The sequence below is a fragment of the Benincasa hispida genome, chromosome 9 (assembly GCF_009727055.1).
Source record: "Benincasa hispida cultivar B227 chromosome 9, ASM972705v1, whole genome shotgun sequence".
NCBI classification, from domain to species: Eukaryota; Viridiplantae; Streptophyta; class Magnoliopsida; order Cucurbitales; family Cucurbitaceae; genus Benincasa; species Benincasa hispida.
Genome location: NC_052357.1, coordinates 64,333,406 through 64,354,701, shown reverse-complemented (window position 1 = coordinate 64,354,701; position 21,296 = coordinate 64,333,406). Strand labels below are relative to the sequence as shown.

The 21,296-nt window shown below is 39.4% G+C and overlaps 1 protein-coding gene across 10 annotated transcripts; it reads right to left on the bottom strand.

Annotated features, from left to right (window-relative positions):
- Positions 1–163: 163 nt before the first annotated feature.
- Positions 164–8,070, bottom strand: LOC120086015 (HBS1-like protein). 10 transcript variants are annotated; one of them, XM_039042399.1, is made up of 13 exons: positions 7,829–8,070; positions 7,584–7,762; positions 7,370–7,473; positions 6,859–7,023; positions 6,296–6,517; positions 5,928–6,005; positions 4,165–4,682; positions 3,938–4,048; positions 3,374–3,861; positions 1,268–1,436; positions 845–1,084; positions 614–748; positions 164–532 (listed from the first exon to the last, which is right to left on the bottom strand). In XM_039042399.1, the coding sequence occupies exons 3-13, from the start codon at positions 7,467–7,469 to the stop codon at positions 401–403; spliced, it is 2,358 nt and encodes a 785-aa protein (XP_038898327.1). In that variant the 5' UTR covers positions 7,470–7,473; positions 7,584–7,762; positions 7,829–8,070; the 3' UTR covers positions 164–400. The 10 variants fall into 10 exon arrangements, with proteins under 10 accessions (XP_038898327.1, XP_038898325.1, XP_038898324.1 ...); XM_039042397.1 differs by having other exon boundaries at positions 7,873–8,070; XM_039042396.1 differs by having other exon boundaries at positions 7,584–8,070.
- Positions 8,071–21,296: the final 13,226 nt, after the last annotated feature.

The following is a 21,296-nucleotide window of genomic DNA, read 5'->3' as shown; positions in this document are numbered from 1 at the left end:
TTTTTTAAAAAATATATATATATATATATATACTCAACTTTTTGTGTCAATTAAAACCTCAAATCGTATTTCAAAATATATTATCTTTCCACCTTTGTTGGCCGGAAAATGTCATGAGACTATGAAGTTGTGATTAACAATCTAAAAAAGCTCAAAAACGCTATTTTTACAAGTCATTCTAAAACACTGCAACAAAAGAATCAATAAATTTGATATACATATACTGCATATTCCCTTATAAATTATTACATGTACTCGATCTCTAATTTCCACTACTGTAGGTGCTCATATGGCACTCGTTTTCTGCAGTAAAGCTACTCCACTATATAAATAATATAGCTCGTCCAAAATTATGCCAACGAGTTTTACCTTAAATAAAACCTATGTTTGTGTTGGTCCATTATTCCGAGCCTCCGATCAGTTGGGTCACAATGCCGACGGCTATAGTTCTGCCCATTGCTCTCAGAAATACCCGCCCGAGGGCTCGACTAGTCGAGAATGCTTCCACACAAACTGGACTTTGTAAAACAACCTAATAACAAATAAAATAGAAAATGTCAACCTGCAAGCAAATTGATGGAAACAGGAAGTGTTATGTAAACTTGGTTTTCACCTCAATCACTGCACTTTGTTTAGCACTAAGACAACGTGGTGCCTTCTTCGTGACCTTTCCCGTCTTCGAATCGAGCAATGACACTATTCTTGCAACTCTAGCAGCCTCCTTCACGTGGTGAATATGAATTTCCAACTGTTCATTTTGAGAAATGGGATTAATACTCAATACTAAAAGGGACAAATAAATTAGTATAAAGAAAGAATCGACTGGCGGAGACAGAATGTGCACCTGAGATCCAATTAATATCGGTGTTGCGAATTCCAACGTGAGAACCTTCAATTCCAAATGTTTTGCAACAGCAACAGGAAAATCAGGATGGCAGAGAACACCCCCAGCCATCACGCTACTTGCTTCAACTCCTTGTAGAGTAACAGTCACGTTATCCCCCGCTCTAGCGATTTTGCAAGCTTGAGAATTGCGTTCTAAAGTACGCACGGTTGCTTTATCTCCAGATGGCATGATTAGAACCTACAGGACACCAAGAAACAGACAAATATGACATTTGAACTTTATAAGTTTCAAAAATGTTTTCAATCATGAGGCCAGCTTTAGACCTTGAAAGTAATGATTGGAAATTTTTTACTTTTGCATTTGTAGTCTGCAGAAACATAAATCTATACCCTGTAAACTCAGCTTAGAAGCAGCATGTACCTTAGATCCAGACTGGAGAGCTCCAGCTTCCAGTTTGCCAATGGCAGACACCTGTCCTAGTGAAAGTGATCTAACTACGTCGCATATCGGCATAAGCAGTGGCTTAGAGTATTCTCGAGTGGGTGGTTGAAGAGAATCAATTGCCTCCAAAAGATTAGGTCCACGATACCTGCATACAAATTACTGTTTGTGAAATCAATAGGCCAAGCAAAGGCATCTGAAAAAGCAGGGATGCAGGTTAACCCTGTGAAAACCAATCGAATCAAAGAAGTGATAAAACTGACCGAGTATTTTACCCAATTTTTGGCAATAGTAATGACCGTAGTGATTACAAATCCAACAACGAAACACAATTTCCAAATTAAGACGACTACAATAAATTTAGGTCTCACAACACTCATTTGGCAAAACCTCTTTATTAAACAAATTTCTCTACACACCTAACCGAGTTTCAAAAGTCCTGCAGTCCTTGATCAGATGGTCCCCCCCCTCCGTCTTCCCTCCTTTTTTGTCTTTTAATTTAACTAAAGAAATGACAATAATGTCCGATAAACAGTCAGAACGCCTTCAACAAGCCATATTTTAAGAAGTTCCAACCTTCTTACAGAAAGAACCCCCGCTATCATGTTATTAGGAGGTGGGAGTCGAGAAATTTCAAAGTACCAATCTCCTTCACTGCCTTGAGGATTTCCTCTTACCAAAAGGTAAAGCTTTCAAGCCACCAACTCTAACTAAAGTTGATAGGATCACTGAAGATTTTAAAACAGACTTCGGGGTACCATGTGCCGCAAGAGATATCTGAAAAAAGTTAATTACATTGCCTTTAATCTCAAATTTGAGGATTTTGTCGCCATTATGGAACAAATATGAGATCATGTTTTTTTTTTCTAGAGTAAATCCATGTGTGGAAAAGATAAGGACTCTAATCTCCCTACTTTTAACTATGCAGTTGCAGCTTTAGATTTTCAGCCAACATCATCCATTCATATACAATTCAACAACTTAGACTAGTAGTTCTTCCTAGTCACACCTTGATCACTATCTCAACCTCGTCATTCTTTCTACACTCATGCCTTCTTAGCTACTTTCTCAAAGCTCAACCATTACAAGATAGCCAAGATGCAAGCTTCAAAATATTCTCCTTTTTGTAGGAGCCCCACCGTAAATATTGTGTTAGGATCCCCAATCCTAACGAGTTCCTGCACAATAAATGAACCGAATCCATGCACGAAATAGGCCACACAGAAAACCAATAATAACGATATATTGATGTAAACAACAATTACTAAAAGAGAGTCTCAAACAAGAACAATGATGAGAGATTAAAACAAAAAAGCAAGAAAACCAAGGAATCGCCTGGATAGAGCTGGTTCTCCTCCACTTGAACACCGAGCCAATTCTTAGACAAAAAAAGGTCCCCGTCACTTTCCCTCCCCATAAAACGTTCCCTTGCCAATCCATACACAAGCGGCTTACTCTAACTGTTTCTCAACCTCTTTTCCCTTTTTACCCCTGCACATATATGTTTTAAAAGCGTAGGGGTCTTTTGGGACAAGAAGTTAGTTATTATAGTCCTAGGCTATTATGGTTGAGTTATAATAGTTTGGGTTTGGGGTGTAGATTATTTTAGTTTGTGTTATAATAGTATGTGTGTGAGGTGTAAACTATTTTAGTTTGGGAAGAAAATAGTAAACAATGTAGCAAGGAATAAAAAAAATGATGAATGTAAAATAGTAAAAACTGTAGCAAATAGTAAATATTGTAGCAAATAGGGATTTTGAAATAACGTTGACTGTAGTTAATTGGGGACTATAAAATAGTATTTACTATAGCAAGAGGTGGTTATTATAGTCTTATGATAGTTTTTGCCCCAAATGCCCCCGTAGGGTCTAAAGATACTGCTGCTACAAGAGAAATAATATTCCTCCAGAGCATATCGAAGGGAGTAAGAAAAGGCTTCCCTATTTAGTATTTATTAATATCAAAAGGAAATGGAAGAATCATCCTTTAAGAAAAACACGGTGCATAAATGATAAAACATCAGACTCCTTATTCAATCAATCTTGCTTCAAATGGTTGAAAGGAAGGAATGCATGTGACACTCACCAGGACAAAAATTGAACATCAGAAGGGGCAGTCACTAGATTCTGATTTGCCATGGCACTCAATGGAATCCAAGACAATGATGAATCTTTATAACCACATGAACGAATAAAGGTTCCAAGTTGATGCTTGATAAATTCATATCGATCTTTGGAATATCCCACCACATCCATTTTGTTGACTGCAACAATAATCTGATCAACACCAAAGCTCCTGATTAATTGCACATGTTCCCTTGTTTGCCCCTTTGAACCATCCATACCGGCCTCAAATGCACCAACAGATGCATCTATAACAAGAACTGCGGCATCAGCTTGTGTGGCCCCAGATATCAAGTTTGGAACAAAATCTTTATGGCCTGGGGAATCGAGCACGACAACATGATATCTTTTAGAATCAAAATAAGCAACACCAACAGTCATAGTTATTCCTCTCTCTCTTTCTTCTGCGCTCTCATCCAGTGCCCAGGCATAAGCAAAGGAACCCTTGCCCTAAGGGAAAAAAAACCAAAATTGTCAGTTATTAAGTACAAGATGAATGAAAAATGCACAAGATTTTTTTTTTTACCAGTGACTTTGCCTCTTTTTCATATTTGTGCATTTCTTTTTGGGATACACGTCCCAATAGGTGTAGCAGTCTTCCTGAGAGTGTAGATTTTCCAGAATCAACATGACCAACCTGCAAAATGTTGAATAAGATATTATTTATACACCTTTCTATAAGTTGATATATGGACCTAAAAAAGAAACCTCAGAAGAATTCATGAGACTGTTCATGGTTATATGAAGACTTACTATAGCAAGATTCAGCTGAGTCAGCGCATCTAGACCTTTATCGGGTAGCATCCATTTATCATGCTTATACTGCACATTTGATGATTTTCCCAGTCCATTAATATAATTTTCATAGGCCGATTTGACATTTAGAACCATGTTATTCAAACCACCGGCAAGACTTTGGGGCTTTTCCCACTCCACAGGAGGGTTTCTGCTCTCATCCATGCCGTCAAATTTGCCTGCTGACTTTGATGTGGAAGTGCTTGATGACCGGTTATCACGTGGTTGTAAATTTTTCGTTACACTGATTGATGTATTGTGTTCTTTAATAACCATTGTACTTTTTCCAAATGAGGTCCCTGAGTTGTCTGAATTTTTGGTACTTGACTGTGTATGTCCTATACTGCCTGATTTGCTCGTTGGCAATACAGTAGACGAGCTATGTACACTTTTTGAAGTCAATGCTGCATTATTTGCAGACTTCTTAGTGATGTCTGAAGATAATATTGAAGAGTTGAAGTCATTGTGGCTGACTGCTATAAAATGGTGAATCAACAAAAGGAGACTTCATTAAGATGGCAAGATTAGAGCAGAAATACAAAGATATCTGTTACTTGATCTACTCAGAAAGACTGAATAACCAACCACGGAAATAGAAACGTTGAAACAGAAAATCCATCCTTCTAACTGAAACTAAGTTCAAGTTGACAGTCAAAACCAAGTACCAACCACTCTAAATGACACATTGTGAAGCCTAACTTTACCATTCGATTTAATCCTAATATCAATGAATAACAAAAGATGTCAAAATGTTGTGGTACATTGAAGTATATTGTGATAATTAAGCAATGGAGATGACAAAACAAAATTGACAAACATAAAGAAAGAAACGACGACATTCTAGAGTAATTCATTTATTTTCCAAGATGCTACTTTGGTTCCATCATCTCCAAAATAAGTTAAATGATAAACAATCCAGATCCATCATTCTAGAATAATTTATTTTTAATTTGGTGCCAAAAACCATAACATGTAACACACCAACATTCTGAGAGAAAGCCTTAGATGTCTTCAGAGTTTAGAAACTTGTAAATGAATGAACCAACTTTGAACATGAAACTAAAGAATCCAGAAAGGCTTCAGCACAGAATCAAATTGAAAGGCAAAAGGGATTAATCAATCATTTAAGAGACCATAGTAAGAATTGCTTTGGAGATAGCATCCATTAGCTCCAAAATAAGATAACGACAGAAGAAGAGCTAACTAATACTGACTTCAAATACTGAGGAGGTAAATTTGTCCTAGTCATTCAAGAAGACTACTGCAGGAAAAGTACCTTATAACTAGCCTCACAATAAAGGATCAGATGTTTTGAACACGATAATAGGCAAGTTTTATTACTACGTAAAAGAACCACAGAAAATACAAGCTTACCCTTGTGAATGAAATGTGGGATAAAGGCACAATAATAAGAACTTTTTGACATATAAGCAGGTAAACCCCACCCCCTGCAGTGCAAGCACGGGTCTAAAACTATCACTCACTTCCCCGACACCCAAGTCTTAGGAGGCTGGATATTAAGAAAAAGATACTTAAAGTAATAACTGTAACCTTAAACCCAATAGATTCTAGTTATCCTTGTTCAGTGATGCACAAACATCAAAACTTCTAAATGTAGATCCATGTTTTGTTGCTTCCTCTTGGTTAAATAGCAAATTTAAATTTTGCTTCTCAACTGATACTAAAGCAACAACGAAATCTGCAGCCACCAAAAAATATACCTTTTAAACCAACTTTGGAGGAACGCAATCCATTAGAAACCACATCATCTGGGGACGGAATATCAAACTTGAAAGGGACTGTATCATTCCACGTGAGTGAGGTTAGAAATCTAATGCCATCATGAATTGAAGATGTTTAGCAAGTAAAAGATTATCTTTGAGTAATTATTTGAAGATATCTTAGAGTGATTATTTGTAGATCAAAAGTAAGTTGCAATCATTTTTGGATGTCTTCAGGGGAGCAAAAAGTATCGTTTTAGATTTCATTATTGCTTTAAAGAAGATATTAACGTCATTCTGGCTCTAGGTATAACTTGCTCGAATTCTGTGGACCCACATCTTACTGATAAAATGGATAAAGTGCAAACCTATAGTAGTACGGAAATGACTACAGGTACTAAAAGCATTATGGAATTCATGCAAATGGCCCCGTATATTTCCAATCTTGTGGATGTTCTCTTCTCTTTCTTCCACAATTTTATCGTCCTGCTCTTGAAATTTTACAGCCCTTTTGGGTATCTGATTTGGCAACGATGCAAAAAGAGACTTGGCCATTTTGGATACTCCAGAGTCTTTACAGATGCTCTCAACTGCATGAAAGAGATCTAATCTATGAAAGGGGAATGAGCTGGACAAGGGAAATTTTAAACCATCCAAAAAAGAACGTTTTAAAAAAGCACTAAAGTTCTCTTGGAGCTTCCAAAATTAAACCAAATGCTTACTCCAACTAATGCGATAAATCTAACTTCTGACCAGTGTAATACTGAATGCAAAGAAAATAAAGCAGAGAAGAATAATGGAAGAACGGAAGACCACAAGTGAAATAGCCACAAAACACTCCCCATAACGAGAGCAATGAAATCTGTTAGTGCAGCACTTGTTTTCCTTCAATCAGTGAACAAAATCATGTTAAAAAGATATGATTAAGTACCTGTTCTATCATCAGGAGTATTTCTGTTGTTGACCAAAGGGTTGCGCAGAACCCCGCATATATCACAGACAGAAAAACTGTCTTCATTGTCGTAAGTGCAAATCGGGCATCGCCAAAGCTTCTGCCCCTTTGTTTCTTCCTTAATCGCATGTGTTTTTTCAGTAACTGTAAACAAAACCCAAATATTTGGTATGACAGAAAAGCAACAAAATATCGTCATAGAAACGACTACTCATAACAGAACCAACACCGGTTACACCAACTAATTGCTCGGTATACATACTATAGCCCGTCCCAATATCCGGGCAAGAATTAAACTACTGTTCATAACCAAACAAGTACCCGCCAATCGTCTTTCCACCCTTCATTTTAATTGATTACATGGTAGCAGCAGTGCTCCACAAAGTAATTTAGTCTATATTATTACTTCAAATAGCTAAATTCAAGGTAAAGTTCGAGCAGTTATGGAAGATACTGAAATTAAATGCTAGCAAAGCGAGAAGTTTCTTGCCTTTTTCTTCTACATAGTAGTCGTTGTCATAATAATCGTAATCGTCGTACTCGTCATAATCTTCGTCGTAATCTAACCCGTGGCTCACCTTGCGAGGCATTGTTCTAGCAAGAGATGAAGATAGATATGAGTCAGAGCTACCAAAACTTTGTTTTTTTCTTCTTAATCATCCAGTCCAATCCTGAAATTCAACATGGGAAAAAATCTAGGCTACCTTGATTATACGATACGTTCTGAATTGATAATATAGCTACTTCGTCATACAAACAATCTTCTCCAGATGGAGAATTAAATAATAAACACCGCCTTCGCAACTTCAAGCAAGCAACCAAATGTATGAAAATCACTTCCAATTCTGATCATGAACTGCATATGCATTTCCCCATTCTTCACCTGAAAGAAGTACGCCACGTAACACGAAGTTGTAATCAGCCGAATCGGCAATTTATCCGACTTTACCTTGTAAAATCTGTAGAATCTGTTCTTCCGACGAAATTACATACAACGAAAAGGGAATCGCGTGTTTCCGCTCCCCGGCATTCTTGAGAAACAATCGGAAGAAAGGTAACGCCCTAGAAATTAGGGTTTATCGGAGACGACAAGCAATCGGAGAATCTTGATGTACCGGTACAAGTATGAGCTCGAGCATGAAAATTCAGGCTCCTCTTCTTCCGCAGTTTTACTTTCTTTCCTCCGTTGCCGAGAGTGAAGCAAAGCTTTAAAGGTAAGGCTCCGAGAGTCCACTTTGTTAGTGGGTCAGGGCCCACGGCCCATGGTCTATGAGTTGGTGGGCCTCACGGTGGTGAAGTTGCTGGACCAGTGGCCCAGCCCATTTTATAACCCCCAAATCAGCGACAACAGAAGTAGCTTCTTTTAAACGGTTGTGTTTCAAAAATACGTAAAATATAATTTTACTATGAAAATGTCTAATGCTACAATTGGAATTGGGTTGGGTTAGCTATGTTAAAAAATCTTAATCGTTTTTTAAATTTAGTAAAATAGATTTAGATTTCTACTTTAAAAGCAGTATTCTAATAGCTTTTAGATTCTCCTGGTTCAATGAGAAATTTTGGACCAATCACAAGTTGTCACGTCATTTACTAAATTAATGACGAAATTATAAATCATTAAATTTGGGCCTAATTAGAAGTTGACATATGTCCCGAATTGAAGTTGAAGACAAATTTTGATGACATCACGTGGTTTTATCGTGACCTTTTAATCAAATAAGATTAATTTGACTCAATTTGATATTATTATTTTGGTAAAAGTCCAACTAAGCCCAAAAATAGGTCGAATTGACCAAATGTGAAATCAGGCATAAATCCAATTAATTAGGCCCAAAGGCCATGCCCATGGGCCAACCAAGTTCAAACCAATGGGCTAACCAGACCCAATCCCACGAAGCCCATCAAATAGTCCTATAAATACAACATTTTCTATATTCAGAAAGCCTAGAGAGAAGAAGACTCCCAAGACTCCTGAAATTGCATTCCTAAAAGACAGTAGACCCTTGAAGACACAAAGACTCTTCCAGGACTTCTACTTCAAGAACGTTCAGTGTTTTCCTTATTCAAGTCAAGCACATTCACCCAACTAAGAGAGAATCAAAGGATCAAGTATTAGAGATCGAACCACATCGCATCAAATCAACTTCAACATCAACACCAACTCAAGTTAAACTCCACGAAACACGTTCCTTCGGAAACCTCGTGTGAACAAATTGGCACGTTCAGTGGGATATCTCTACCTCTAATATCTCTCTTGGCATCCAAACAAGGCAAATGGCACATAAGAAGATGGCATCCAAAGCTTCCTCCACAAACGGCTCGTACATGGGACCTGTCACCCGCAGCCACTCAAGAGAAATCACGCAGGAGCAATAACAAAGCTCCCTCATCGCCCACAACATCTTGAGGCAAATGATGGAATCCCCACAAGGAGGGTTTTCATCAAGGAAAACCCCCTATTTAACAACTCCACTTCTGCCTCCAGCAAGCCGAAAAGAGATTCACCGCCAGGTGTGATTTCTGTAATGACGGCGGAAGCGGCCATGGGTGGAAAGGAAGATTAACTTTCTGATGAAATCTGTCGAGGAGCGAGACCATGAGATCGTTGTCCTGAGAGAACAAATGCACTATCGAGAGGCTGCTGAAGCAAACCAAGCACCCACGGCTAAAGCAACTGACAAAGGGAAGACCATGCTACAAGAAAACCAATTGCAATAGTCAGCCTTTGTGGCCTCTCTATCGGTCTAACAACTGTAAGACATGATCATGACCTCCACAATAGCTCAATATGGAGGGCTGGCTCAAACTTCCTTCATGTATTCCAAGCCATACACCCAGAGGATCGACAATCTGAGAATGCCTGCAGGGTATCATCCCCTAAAGTTCCAGTAATTCAACGGAAAAGGTAACCCAAAGCAACACATCACCCACTTCGTAAAAACATGCAAGAAGGTGAGAACAAGGGGAGATATACTAGTCAAGCAGTTCGTCAGAACCCTCAAAGAAAATGCTTTTGACTAGTACACGGACTTAAAGCCTAAGGTGATTGACAGTTGGGAGCAACCTGAAAGAGAATTCTTGAATCACTTCTACAGCACTAGACGTACCGTCGGCATGATGGAGCTTACAAATGGCAAACAACAGAAAGGGGAGTCGGTCATCGACTATATTAACCGATGGAGAGCTCTAAGTTTGGATTGCAAACATCGACTCACCGAATTATCCGCTATAGAAATGTGCACGCAGGGTATGCACTGGAAACTCCTCTATATCCTACAGGGAATAAAGCCCCGTACCTTTGAAGAATTGGCGACCCGCGCCCACGGCATGGAGCTAAGTATCGCCAACAGGAGAAAGACAATAAGGAGGTGAAGGGCACTGAGAAAATTTTGAAATGTGCCACAAAGAAATCAATGGTCGTTAATACGGCCTCGTTGAAGTTCTCCTTGAAAAAGAAAGATAATAAGATAGAAAATAAAGACGAAGGAGGTGAAAGACGTCGCCTAACCCTAAAGAAGCGACAGGAAAAAGTCTACCCATTCCCCAACTCCGATGTTGCGGATATGCTCGAACCACTACTAGAAAACCACCTTATCTAGCTACCATAATGTAAACGACTAGAACAAGTCAACAAAGTGGATGATCCCAACTACTGCAAGTATCACAGGGTCATTAGCCACCCAGTCGAACAATATTTTGTACTGAAGGAATTGATCCTCAGATTGGCCCGTGAGAGGAAAATAGAGTTGGATCTAGATGAGGTGGTCTAAACGAATCATGCTGCAGTGATGATAACTCCAAGTGTGTCGACACCAATCATATATTATGAAGAAATTGAGAGCTCGGTCCAGTTTGGGACCTTCGAACTTATAGCAGTGCGGTTTTAGTAGGAGGTCCAAGCCACAGATCCTCAAAACAGAGGAGAGCACGCTGACGATGATGATAAAGAATGTTGGATCCTTGTGGCGCACCATAAGAAAAAAAGACTAAACTCTACCCAAAAAGAGTCACGCTCTCATAGAAGCTACGAGAGAGGGAGAAAGACACAAAAAATGAATGGTAGAAAGAAGGCCTGGAGGCCCAAGGCTGTTGACGAGAGAGACGAGAATGTTTCTCGTCCTAGGCGACAGGTGATATTAGCAGATTTCCTCCCGAAGAACTTCTGCAATTGGGGTCCAGAGGGGATGTCAGAGGCTACTGCACATCATGTTGTCAGTACCATGGAATAAGAAGATACCATTCAAGACCCATTAAAGTCGACATGAGAGCCAAAGAGTTTGCCACCATTCAACATAGACGAACTGCTCTCGTCCCCGTGAGAAGCTAAGACGACCCTCATTGAGACACTATTAGAATCCAACGCATCTGGTGCATCAATCTCTGTAGCACGTATGTATGCCTCGTGTTGCACATCCATAGGCTTCTCAGACGAAGATCTACTGTTGGGATCCAAATTACATAATAGGCCTTTGTACGTCTCTGGAAACATTCGAGAACATAGAATGGGTCGAATCCTCATCGACGACGGATTCGCCGTCAATATAATGCCTAAGACAACTATGAAATAGTTGGGCATACTTATGGAAGAGTTATCAAACAGAAAATTAGTAATTCAGGGTTCAATCAAGGCAGCCAAAGGGCGATAGGCATGTACGCTTAGAGTTCCTCGTTGGCGATCTGAAGGCTGACGCGCTATTTCATGTGATAGACTCAAAGACTACCTACAATCTGCTATTGGGACGCCCTTGGATTCATAGGAATGGTGTGATTACATCGACACTGCATCGATGTTTCAAGTTTTACCAAGATGGGATTAAGAAGGTTGAAGCATATTCTAATTCGTTTTCTGAGGCTAAGTCTCATTTTGCATATGCAAAGTTTTACCTAAATAGAGAGAATTCCGGTGAGACTATACCGGCAAATACCTTGTTGGCAAAGAAACAGGTGGATCCCAGTCGAGGTCGCCAATAGACACAGAGAAAGGGGCGGGTAGCAAGGTACAAACCTTCAGCCTAAAAGAGAGTAGGACATTCCTCAGCGTTGGAGAAACACCCGTGGTGAGAAACGAAAAAAGGGTGAGTCACCTTTTACGGAATGCTCAAAAGGTTTGCTGGTCGGTGACATAAAAATTCTAAAAGAGAGTTTTGTTACACCCTTTACGCCGATAACGAAGCAGGAAATCCACAAGTCGGAGGCATAAATGATGGGGTTAAAGCTGCTCGAGAGGCAAATCGAAGACGGATTCGATCCCAAGGCTTACAAACTGTTGGCGAAAGTGGGCTATGACTTCACAACTCATACTGAGTTCAAGAGTTTGAAGATTTATGAGCAACCCTGACTCTCGTCAACCCAAAAGAAGCTTTTGCAAGAGGGGCACGCTATACCCACGTCGAAGGCAGGACTTGGATATGAGTCGTTAGAGCCAGTCCTCATAATCAGAAAGGCGAAGGGGAAAATGGCCAACAACAATCATATCATTACAGAAGAAGTCAATGATACAAGAGAAAATGAGGGCAAAGATAAAAGAGCCTTAGCCTTCGATCATATTAGACCATCTGCCGCATGCACCTTGGTCTTCGAGAAGTTAAGCATGATAAAAGCAGAAAGGGAAAGCCCACATACTATTCTCAGAGTTACTCAACGCTTAGTCTTTCGAAGGTTGACTCCGCTGAATGAAGGAAATGAGGAAATCATCTTTCAATTGCCGATGGTGGTGCGACCATCTGTCTTCGAGAGACTAGGTGCAGTTCCGAAGGAGAGAGGAGGAAAATCCTACACTCTCATTTTTTTTATCACCTGAAGCACGAGAGGGTTGAAGATCCCTTTGACCAATATGTCTCTAGTGAGACAAAGGGAAAAGCCTGTGCGGACGCTCCCAAAATGACCATAAGAAAGAGGAGACCGATACCCTGAGCGTCCATCTGGCGACGAATCGACCTTAAAAATGCTGAAGGGTCATCAGACCAGAAACCATCAAAAGAGGCAAGAAGTAATGGAGAAATCCGTAGTACCGTCCCCTCACGCATGAAGAAAATGACCTTTGTTACTCTAAACACAGGTGAGGGCTTGCTCGAAGTAAAGAGGCGCGACATCATTTTCATGAATCCTCAAAATGGAAATTTAGAGCAGGAGAAAGGCAAAACTTCATGCCACCACATCACCGTCACCAAAGAATTCGAATAAGGTGTGATCGAAGAGGAAGTGGAGGACGTTCTACATGGTCTAGAGGACGGTGGTCGATCCATGGTGGACAAGCTAAAAGAGGTGAATTTGGGCATAGTAAAAGAGTCACGTTCGACTTTCATCAGTGCGTCCCTCTCGGAAAAGGAAGAGGATGAATACATGAGTTTGCTCACCGAATACATGGATGTTTTCGCCTGGCTATACAAAGAGATGTCGGAATTAGATCTAAAAGTAGTAGTCCACCATCTCGCGATCAAACGGGGGTGTCGATCCGTTAAGCAGACTCAGCGACGCTTTCGATCATAACTTATCCCCCATATTGAGGTTGAGGTCAATAAGCTGATTGAAGCCGGGTTCATTCGCGAAGTTAAATACCCAACATGGATAGCCAACATTGTCCCGGTTAGAAAAAAGAATGGACAGCTTCGTGTCTGCGTAGACTTCCGCGACCTAAACAGTGTATGCCCGAAAGACGATTTTCCATTGCCTATCACAGGGATCACGGTCGATACAACAATGGAACATGAGGCCTTATCCTTCATGGACAGATCTTCCGAATACAACTAGATACGAATGGCCCTCATAGATGAAGAAATGACGACATTTTGAACCCCAAAAGGGATATATTGGTACAAGGTAATGCCCTTTGGGTTGAAGAACGCTGACGCTACCTATTAGCGTGCCATGCATAAGGTGTTTGATGATATGTTACACAAACACATGGAGTGCTATGTGGATGACCTTGTGGTCAAGACCAAGTGATGACAAGACCACTTGAAATATCTAAGAACCGTGTTCGATCGCCTACGAAAGTACCAATTAAAAATGAACCCCCTCAAATGCGCATTTGGCATAACTTCAGGAAAGTTTATAGGCTTCGTTGTGAGACATCGAGGGATAGAGATAGACCAATCCAAAATCGATGCCATCCAGAAGATGCCAAGACTAAGGAATCTACATGAGTTGAGAAGTTTGTAAGGACGTCTGGCCTACATTCGAAGGTTTATTTCTAACATGGCAGGCCGGCGTCAACCCTTTCAAAGACTGATGAGAAAGGGAGAGAAATTCGAATGGGATGAGGTCTGTCAGAATGCTTTTGATAGCATAAAAAGGTACATGTCAGCCCTTCTGTCTTAAGAGCCCTAATAGCGGGCAAACCGTTGATACTGTATATTATAGTGCGAGAGAGATCACTGGGGGCACTGTTGGCACAAGATAGAGAACAGGAAAAATAGCGTGCTCTCTATTACTTGAGTAGGACCCTGAATGGAGCCGAGATCAATTATTCCCCCTATAGAGAAGACATGCCTTGTGCTCTTTTTTCGCCATAGATAAGTCAAGGCACTAATGCAAGCCTTCACAGTCCACTTAATTGCGAAAGTCGATCCCATCAAGTACGTCCTGTCTAGGCCAATCATCTCGGGACGTTTGGCCAAGTGGGCAATCATGCTTCAACAGTATGACATTTTTTATGTATCGCAAAGGTAGTTAAAGGGCAAGCGTTGGCTGACTTCCTAGCAGATCACCTAGTTCCATCGGATTGAGAGTTAAGTGAAGACTTGCCCGATCACAAAGTTCTCTTCACATAAACCTCAGGGCTGTGGGTCATGTTCTTTGACAGTGTGGCATGGAGAAGTGGTGCGGGGGTAGGTATCGTCCTCATTCGCCAGAAAAGCACATGCTGCCTTATAGCTTCGCACTTGCCGAGTTATGCTCGAACAACGTCGCTGAATACCAAGCTTTGATAATTGGTCTCCAAATGGCCTTAGAGATTGGGGTAACTTGTATAGAGATATTCGATGACTCGAAGTTGATGATCAATCAAATCTTATGCCAGTATGAGGTGAAGCATGACGACTTGAAACCCTACTTAACTTACACTCGCCAGCTGATGGAAAAGTTCGAAAGTGTGACGTTGGAGCATGTCCCGAGGACAGAGAACAAGAAAGTGGATGCCTTGGCAAACCTAGCCACTACCTTAACGGTCCTGGATAATGTGCCTCTTAATATATTGCTTTGTCGGAGATGGGCTGAATCTCTGATCGGGACTGCACGTGGGGAAATAAATACGATATCAGTCTACCTAATCGACGAGGAAGACCGGTGACAGCTCATCATAGATTACCTTGGCAAACCTAGCCACTGGCTTAACGGTCCTAGATAATGTGCCCCTTAATATATTGCTTTTTCGGAGATGGGTTGAACCTCTGATCGGGACTGCACGTGGGGAAACAAATATGATATCAGTCTACCTAACCGACGAGGAAGACCGGTGACAGCTCATCATAGATTACCTTGGGTATGGAAAGCTCCCGGACGACCCCTGCCGTAAAACCAAGGTTCGAAGGAGGGCCGCGCATTTCATTTACTACAAAAAGGTCTTATACCGTCGATCCCTTTAAGGACTACAAGGCAGACCTTTTCGGGATCCACCCTAGGATGATCAAATGAGAGAGTTGTAAGCCTTTACGGGACCCCTCACATGACGATCAGGATGTACGAACGGTGGTACAAGACAGACCTTTTCGGGATTCTCCTTAGGGTGATTGAATAGGAGAGTTATAAGCCTTTACGGGGCCCCTCCCATGACGAACAAAGTGCAAGAGCAGACGAGATAAGGCAGATCTTTCCGGGATCCTCCCTAGGGTGATCGAATGGGAGAGTTGTAAGCCTTTGCGGGGCCCCTCCCATGACGATCATGATGTACAAACGGTGCTACAAGGCAGATCTTTTTGGTATCCTCCTATGGTGATCGAATGGAAGAATTGTAAGCCTTTGCAGAGCCCCTCACATGACGATCAGGATGCACGAACAGCACTACAAGGCAGACCTTTTCAGGATCCTCCCTAGGGTGATCGAATGGGAGAGTTATAAGCCTTTATGGGGCTCATTGCATGACAATCAAGATGCACGAACGGTGCTACAAGGCAGATCTTTTGAGGATCCTCCCTAGGGTAATTGAATGAGAGAGTTGTAAGCCTTTGCGGGGCTCTTCCATGATGATCGGGATGCCTAAACAGTGTTATAAGGAAATCCTTTCTGAGATCCTCCTTAGGGTGATCGAATGGAAGAGTTATAAGCCTTTGTGGGACCCCTCTCATGATGACTAGGATGTACGAACGGTGCTACAAGGCAAACCTTTTCGGGATACTCCCTAAGGTAATCGAATGGGAGAGTTGTAAGCCTTTATGGGCCCCTCCCATGACGATCAGGATGTACGAACGGTGCTACGAGACAAACCTTTCCGAGATCCTCCATAGGGTGATTGAATGAGGAGAGTTGTAAGCCTTTGCGGGGTCCCTCCCATGACAATCAGGATGTAAGAGCAGGCGAGACAAGGCAGACCTTTCTGGGATCCTCCCCAGGAGTTGATCGAATGGGAGTGTTGTAAGCCTTTGCGGGGCCCTTCCCATGACGATCAAGATGCACGAACGGCGCTACAAGGCAGACATTTCCAGGATCTCCCTAGGGTGATTGAATGGGAGAGTTGTAAGCCTTTGCGAGACCTCTCCCATGATGATCGGGATGCGCGAACGGCAGTACAAGGCAGACTTTTCCGGGATCCTCCCTAGGGTGATCGAATGGGAGAGTTGTAAGCCTTTGCAGGGCCCCTCCCATGACGATTAGGATACACGAACGACGCTACAAGGTAGTCGATGGTCGAATGAGGGGGTTATAAGCCTTTGCGCCTCCCCCCTCCCCAATGACGATCAGGAAGCACAAACAGGGATACAACAGATAGACCATGCCAGGGTCATCCTTATGTGTACCAAAGAGTCAGTCACGTGACCGGACATTTCTACACCAAAAAAATAGAGACAAAAATTGTTGTTACAAAACAAAGCTTACGAGAGGAGAAACCCACCCTTCAAGATTGTTGACGGGTTGACGATATTAAAAAAACGGTTGTGCTCCCTTGAGTTGCGCTTTAACTCCTACAAAAGAGTAAGGGGGAGCAAGTTAGTAAACCTACACAAAAAAATAGTAAGGGGGCAAGGTAGTAAAAAAAACAAAAACAAAAAGATAAGTGTTGAAAAAAAAACAAATAGAAAAGGGAAAAAAATCTTTGAAAAAATAGTGAAAAAATAAATAATGAAAAAAAATGGAAGAAAACGTTAGAAGAAAAAAGGAAAAAGGAGAGAAAGGAAAGATTGGAAGAGGAGGAGGGGATAAGGATATGGATGAGTTTGAGGTTCTATTTATAGAGATTCCCTAGGTTCTATAAGAGATTATGAAATCCAAATCAAATAAAAATTTGATTTTAAATATTAGATTTTTATTAGATTTCCTAATTTAATTCTATCCTAATTTCAAATAAAAAAAAATCAAATTAAACAAATTTCCTATTTAATTTGATTTTGTTAGATTTTGTCCCAAATCTAAATCACTAGACTTTTATCATCAAACAAAATTATTACGGATAAAATATCAAATTAAATTTTGGGCATCTTCCAAATTTTATATCAAACTCACTTAAATTTAGGTTCTTATCCCTATTTCCAAACCAAATTATGGGAAAGATCTAAAATTAATCCCAAATTAAATTTTGGCCATATTCTAAATTTTATTCCAAATTCAAATTATTCAATGTTGAGTTTTTATCTTGAATCAAAATAGATTGTAGATAAGAAAAAAAATCTCAATTGATCTTTTATTCAAATTTAGGCATGTCCCAAATTTTATTTTAAATCCAAATCAAATTAAATTGGGATAAAGCTAAAAAAATTTCGTAAATTTGACCCTATCCCAAATTTTATCTCATATTCAAGTTAAACTTATGTACTGTTCATAGTTTGACTGACACGTCAATTGAGGTCAAATTCAAGAACATATATATTTGGATTTTGATTCCAACTTTATATTTTTCGAGATTCATCCCCCTCGTATATGTGCATAAATCTCGAAAGGGGACATTTGTTGAATGAGAAATTTTGGATCAATCACAAGTTGCCACGTCATTTACTAAATTAATGACGAAATTATAAATAATTAATTTTGGGCCCAATTAGGAGGTGACAAATGTCTCGAATTGAAATTGATGACGCCACATGGTTTTATCATGATCGTTGAATCAGATAAGATTAATTTTGCCCAATTTGATATTATTATTTGGGTCAAAGTCCAACTAAGCCCAAAAATAGGTCGAACTTGACCCAAATGTCAAATCAGACCTAAATCCAATTAATTGGGCCCAAATGTCATGCCCATGGACCAATCAAGCCCAAACCCATGGGCTAACCAGACCCAAGTCCATGAAGTTCATCAGAGAGCCCTATAAATAGAGACACTTTCTCAGAGGTCAGTATTTTCCACATTCAGAGAGCCCAACCATAATTCATCAACAAGTCTTCTAAAGCGGCACTCACTTTTCCAATTTGGTGTTTTCCTTCTTCAAGTCAAGCACATTTACCCAACCGAGAGAGAATCAGAGGATCGAGTATTAGAGATCGAACATCAAATCAACTTCAACATCAACATCAACTCAAGTTCAACTCCATGAAACACGTTTCTTCGAAAACCTCGTGTGAACCCTCCTAAAATCAGGTATAATTTTTACACACTCTAATATACTTTTTTAAGTTTAAGCTGAAATTTACCAAACATTATTTTACTTATTTTTCACAATTTTTTTTTTTTTAAATATAGCTTTCAACAATTATTCTAAAATCTACAACAATCCCAAACAAAGCCTAGATTTATATGTCAAGAGGGATTGTTAGAATTTTTTTGAACAAAAAATCTCCCCGTATTCCAATTATAAATTAATAAACAAAAACTAAATAAATATAAAATAATTTTATAGGTCGATCCCTAAACAAAAGTATTCATAAAAAAAATAACTAATTGCTAAATTTTTTCATCTATCCACATAGAAACTCAATGGGAACATACATGAGCAAAATCCTATGTGACATAGTTTGTGTGTGAAGTGTAGAAGAAAAGATGCCAAATGCTAAAAGATAAAGGTGATGTTCGACCTATATTCTCGAGCTTGGTGGAGTGTACAATCATTTTGAATCCCTATGACAAAAAAAAAATAAAAAAATCTCTCGATCTCTTTCATTTTGAATCCCTAAACGAAACTCCCTCCTTGTAAAACCCTTCGTTATGGATCCCAAAATAGAAAATCCTTTGAATCTTTTTCATTTATGTTCTCTTTTGTCGAGCCATATACAATGCCTCTTATAGCGACCACTTGCAATTATTACCACAAATTTGTTGGAGCAAAGGCATGTGCATCATAATATGATGGAAACTCATTACTCGAATTGTAGAAATAGATGTAGAAATAGAGGTTATTATATCTCTTTCTTTAGAATGATTGAGAAAATTTAGAGAAAAATGTGTTAAGTTGGTATGAAATTCATGATAAATAATCTTATTCTTCGTTCACATGTTTACAAAACTCATAATATTGGAAATTATGAAATATGTCATTGTTAAATGCGTGATTTGAAGAAAAATGGCCAGGGAAGCAAAAGCTGCAACATTGAACACATGAAAGAGATATACTCAATGCCTAACTTTGCAACAAGGGAAACTATGCAATGAAATGAAACATGAAGAGAGGAAACAACAAACTCATAGGTGGTGGATGCCACGTCATGATGTAAGTTGGTAGTTGATTTGAGACATTTTGCAACATAGCCAGTTAATTTATGGTGCAATAGTCCGAGTGCGAGAGATATATAAGATAAGCTTTATCAATAGATTGCCCAAAGCTCTGTTCATTCACCACATGAAACCCGTCATTATCATCACTCCTTCAAGTTTTCCTTTAGAGAATTACGAGTGAGAGCTCATTTATTTTCTCTGGAAAAATGAGAAGATAGACCACCACCACCACCGTGAAAAATCACATTGAATCTGCACCATTAGAGCCAAATGGAACAATAAATTGTGTCATGCAGCTTGACATCTTCTATTTATTGTTTTTCATTACATTTTTTCAACATATTTACTTTGTATTAAGTTAAACTCTTTAATCTTAATATGAATATAATGTCTTCCACATTCTATCCACCCATATCTCTCTTCGTAAGCATGAATGGCTAAATTCTTAATGAATCGAGGAAGTTAAGCTAGTATTTTTACTAAGTTGTGCATGAGTATGCATTCGTCTTGTTTGATGCATGCATAGCGAGTTGCTAATATTAGGTAGAAACGAATCAACTACTTAAGAGATAATGTGATTGTGGAACTCATTAAACAGAGATAAAAGTGGCTTTATAGATAATGTTGACCTGTTGCAATCAAAACTCATCGCATGCATCATAGAGATAGGATATTGTGGCTCAAAACATTGAGAGGTAAAGTTCACAACTTCATGAGTTCCTAACATGAATGCATGACTCATGTAGTGCTTAGGAAAATGTTAGTAAACCTTTCTCGAACCATCATCCACTCCACCATACTTGTAAGTAATTCACTAGTTAAGAAACAACATTTTCAACGCGTACTTGAAAACAACAATTGCATCGAGATCAAACAATCATTTCATCACACTTTAGTTGTATGTCTCTGAGTTCGACGTCGGATCTCACTAACACTGCTATGTTTAGACTTGCATTTGGATCTAAATAGGAAAATACTACATTTAATAGGATTAAACCCATGCATAAGGCTCTAATGTCATCGCATAAATATAGAAAACACAACAGTATCAACCTTCAAAATCACCAACTATTTAATCGAATCTCTAATATCGAGATCTATAGAAAAATGTGATTCAACAAGATGACTCCATATTAAGTTAAATAAAAAAAAATTAACATGTTATAAAACTGTAAAGAGAACAAAATTTCAAAAAATACATTAAACCCACGGATATCAATACTAATTTAAGAGAATTCAGTTGCGTGCCTAATGATACATCAATGATAGAATTTTGATACAAAAATTGACCCATCGTAATCCAAACAAAATTTCCTTAAACAACAATTAATACAGTCACAAAGATATCTTTTTGTAATAGAAAAAAAGAAGTCATACGAGTTGACTGTAAATAGCCAGATATATCGAGGTACAATCGAAAATAAAAATTTTCATCATCCCCTACCAAAAGTCTGTTATCTATTTTTATTAGGGTTGACAACAAGATCGAAGCGGGATGGGGGATTCCCCATCCCTGTCTCTGTTGGGGGAAACGGGTCCCTCATCCCCGTTCATTTTCCTTTTTGGTGATATATATAATTATATATAAGTATATAAATATTTGTAAAATCAATATATAT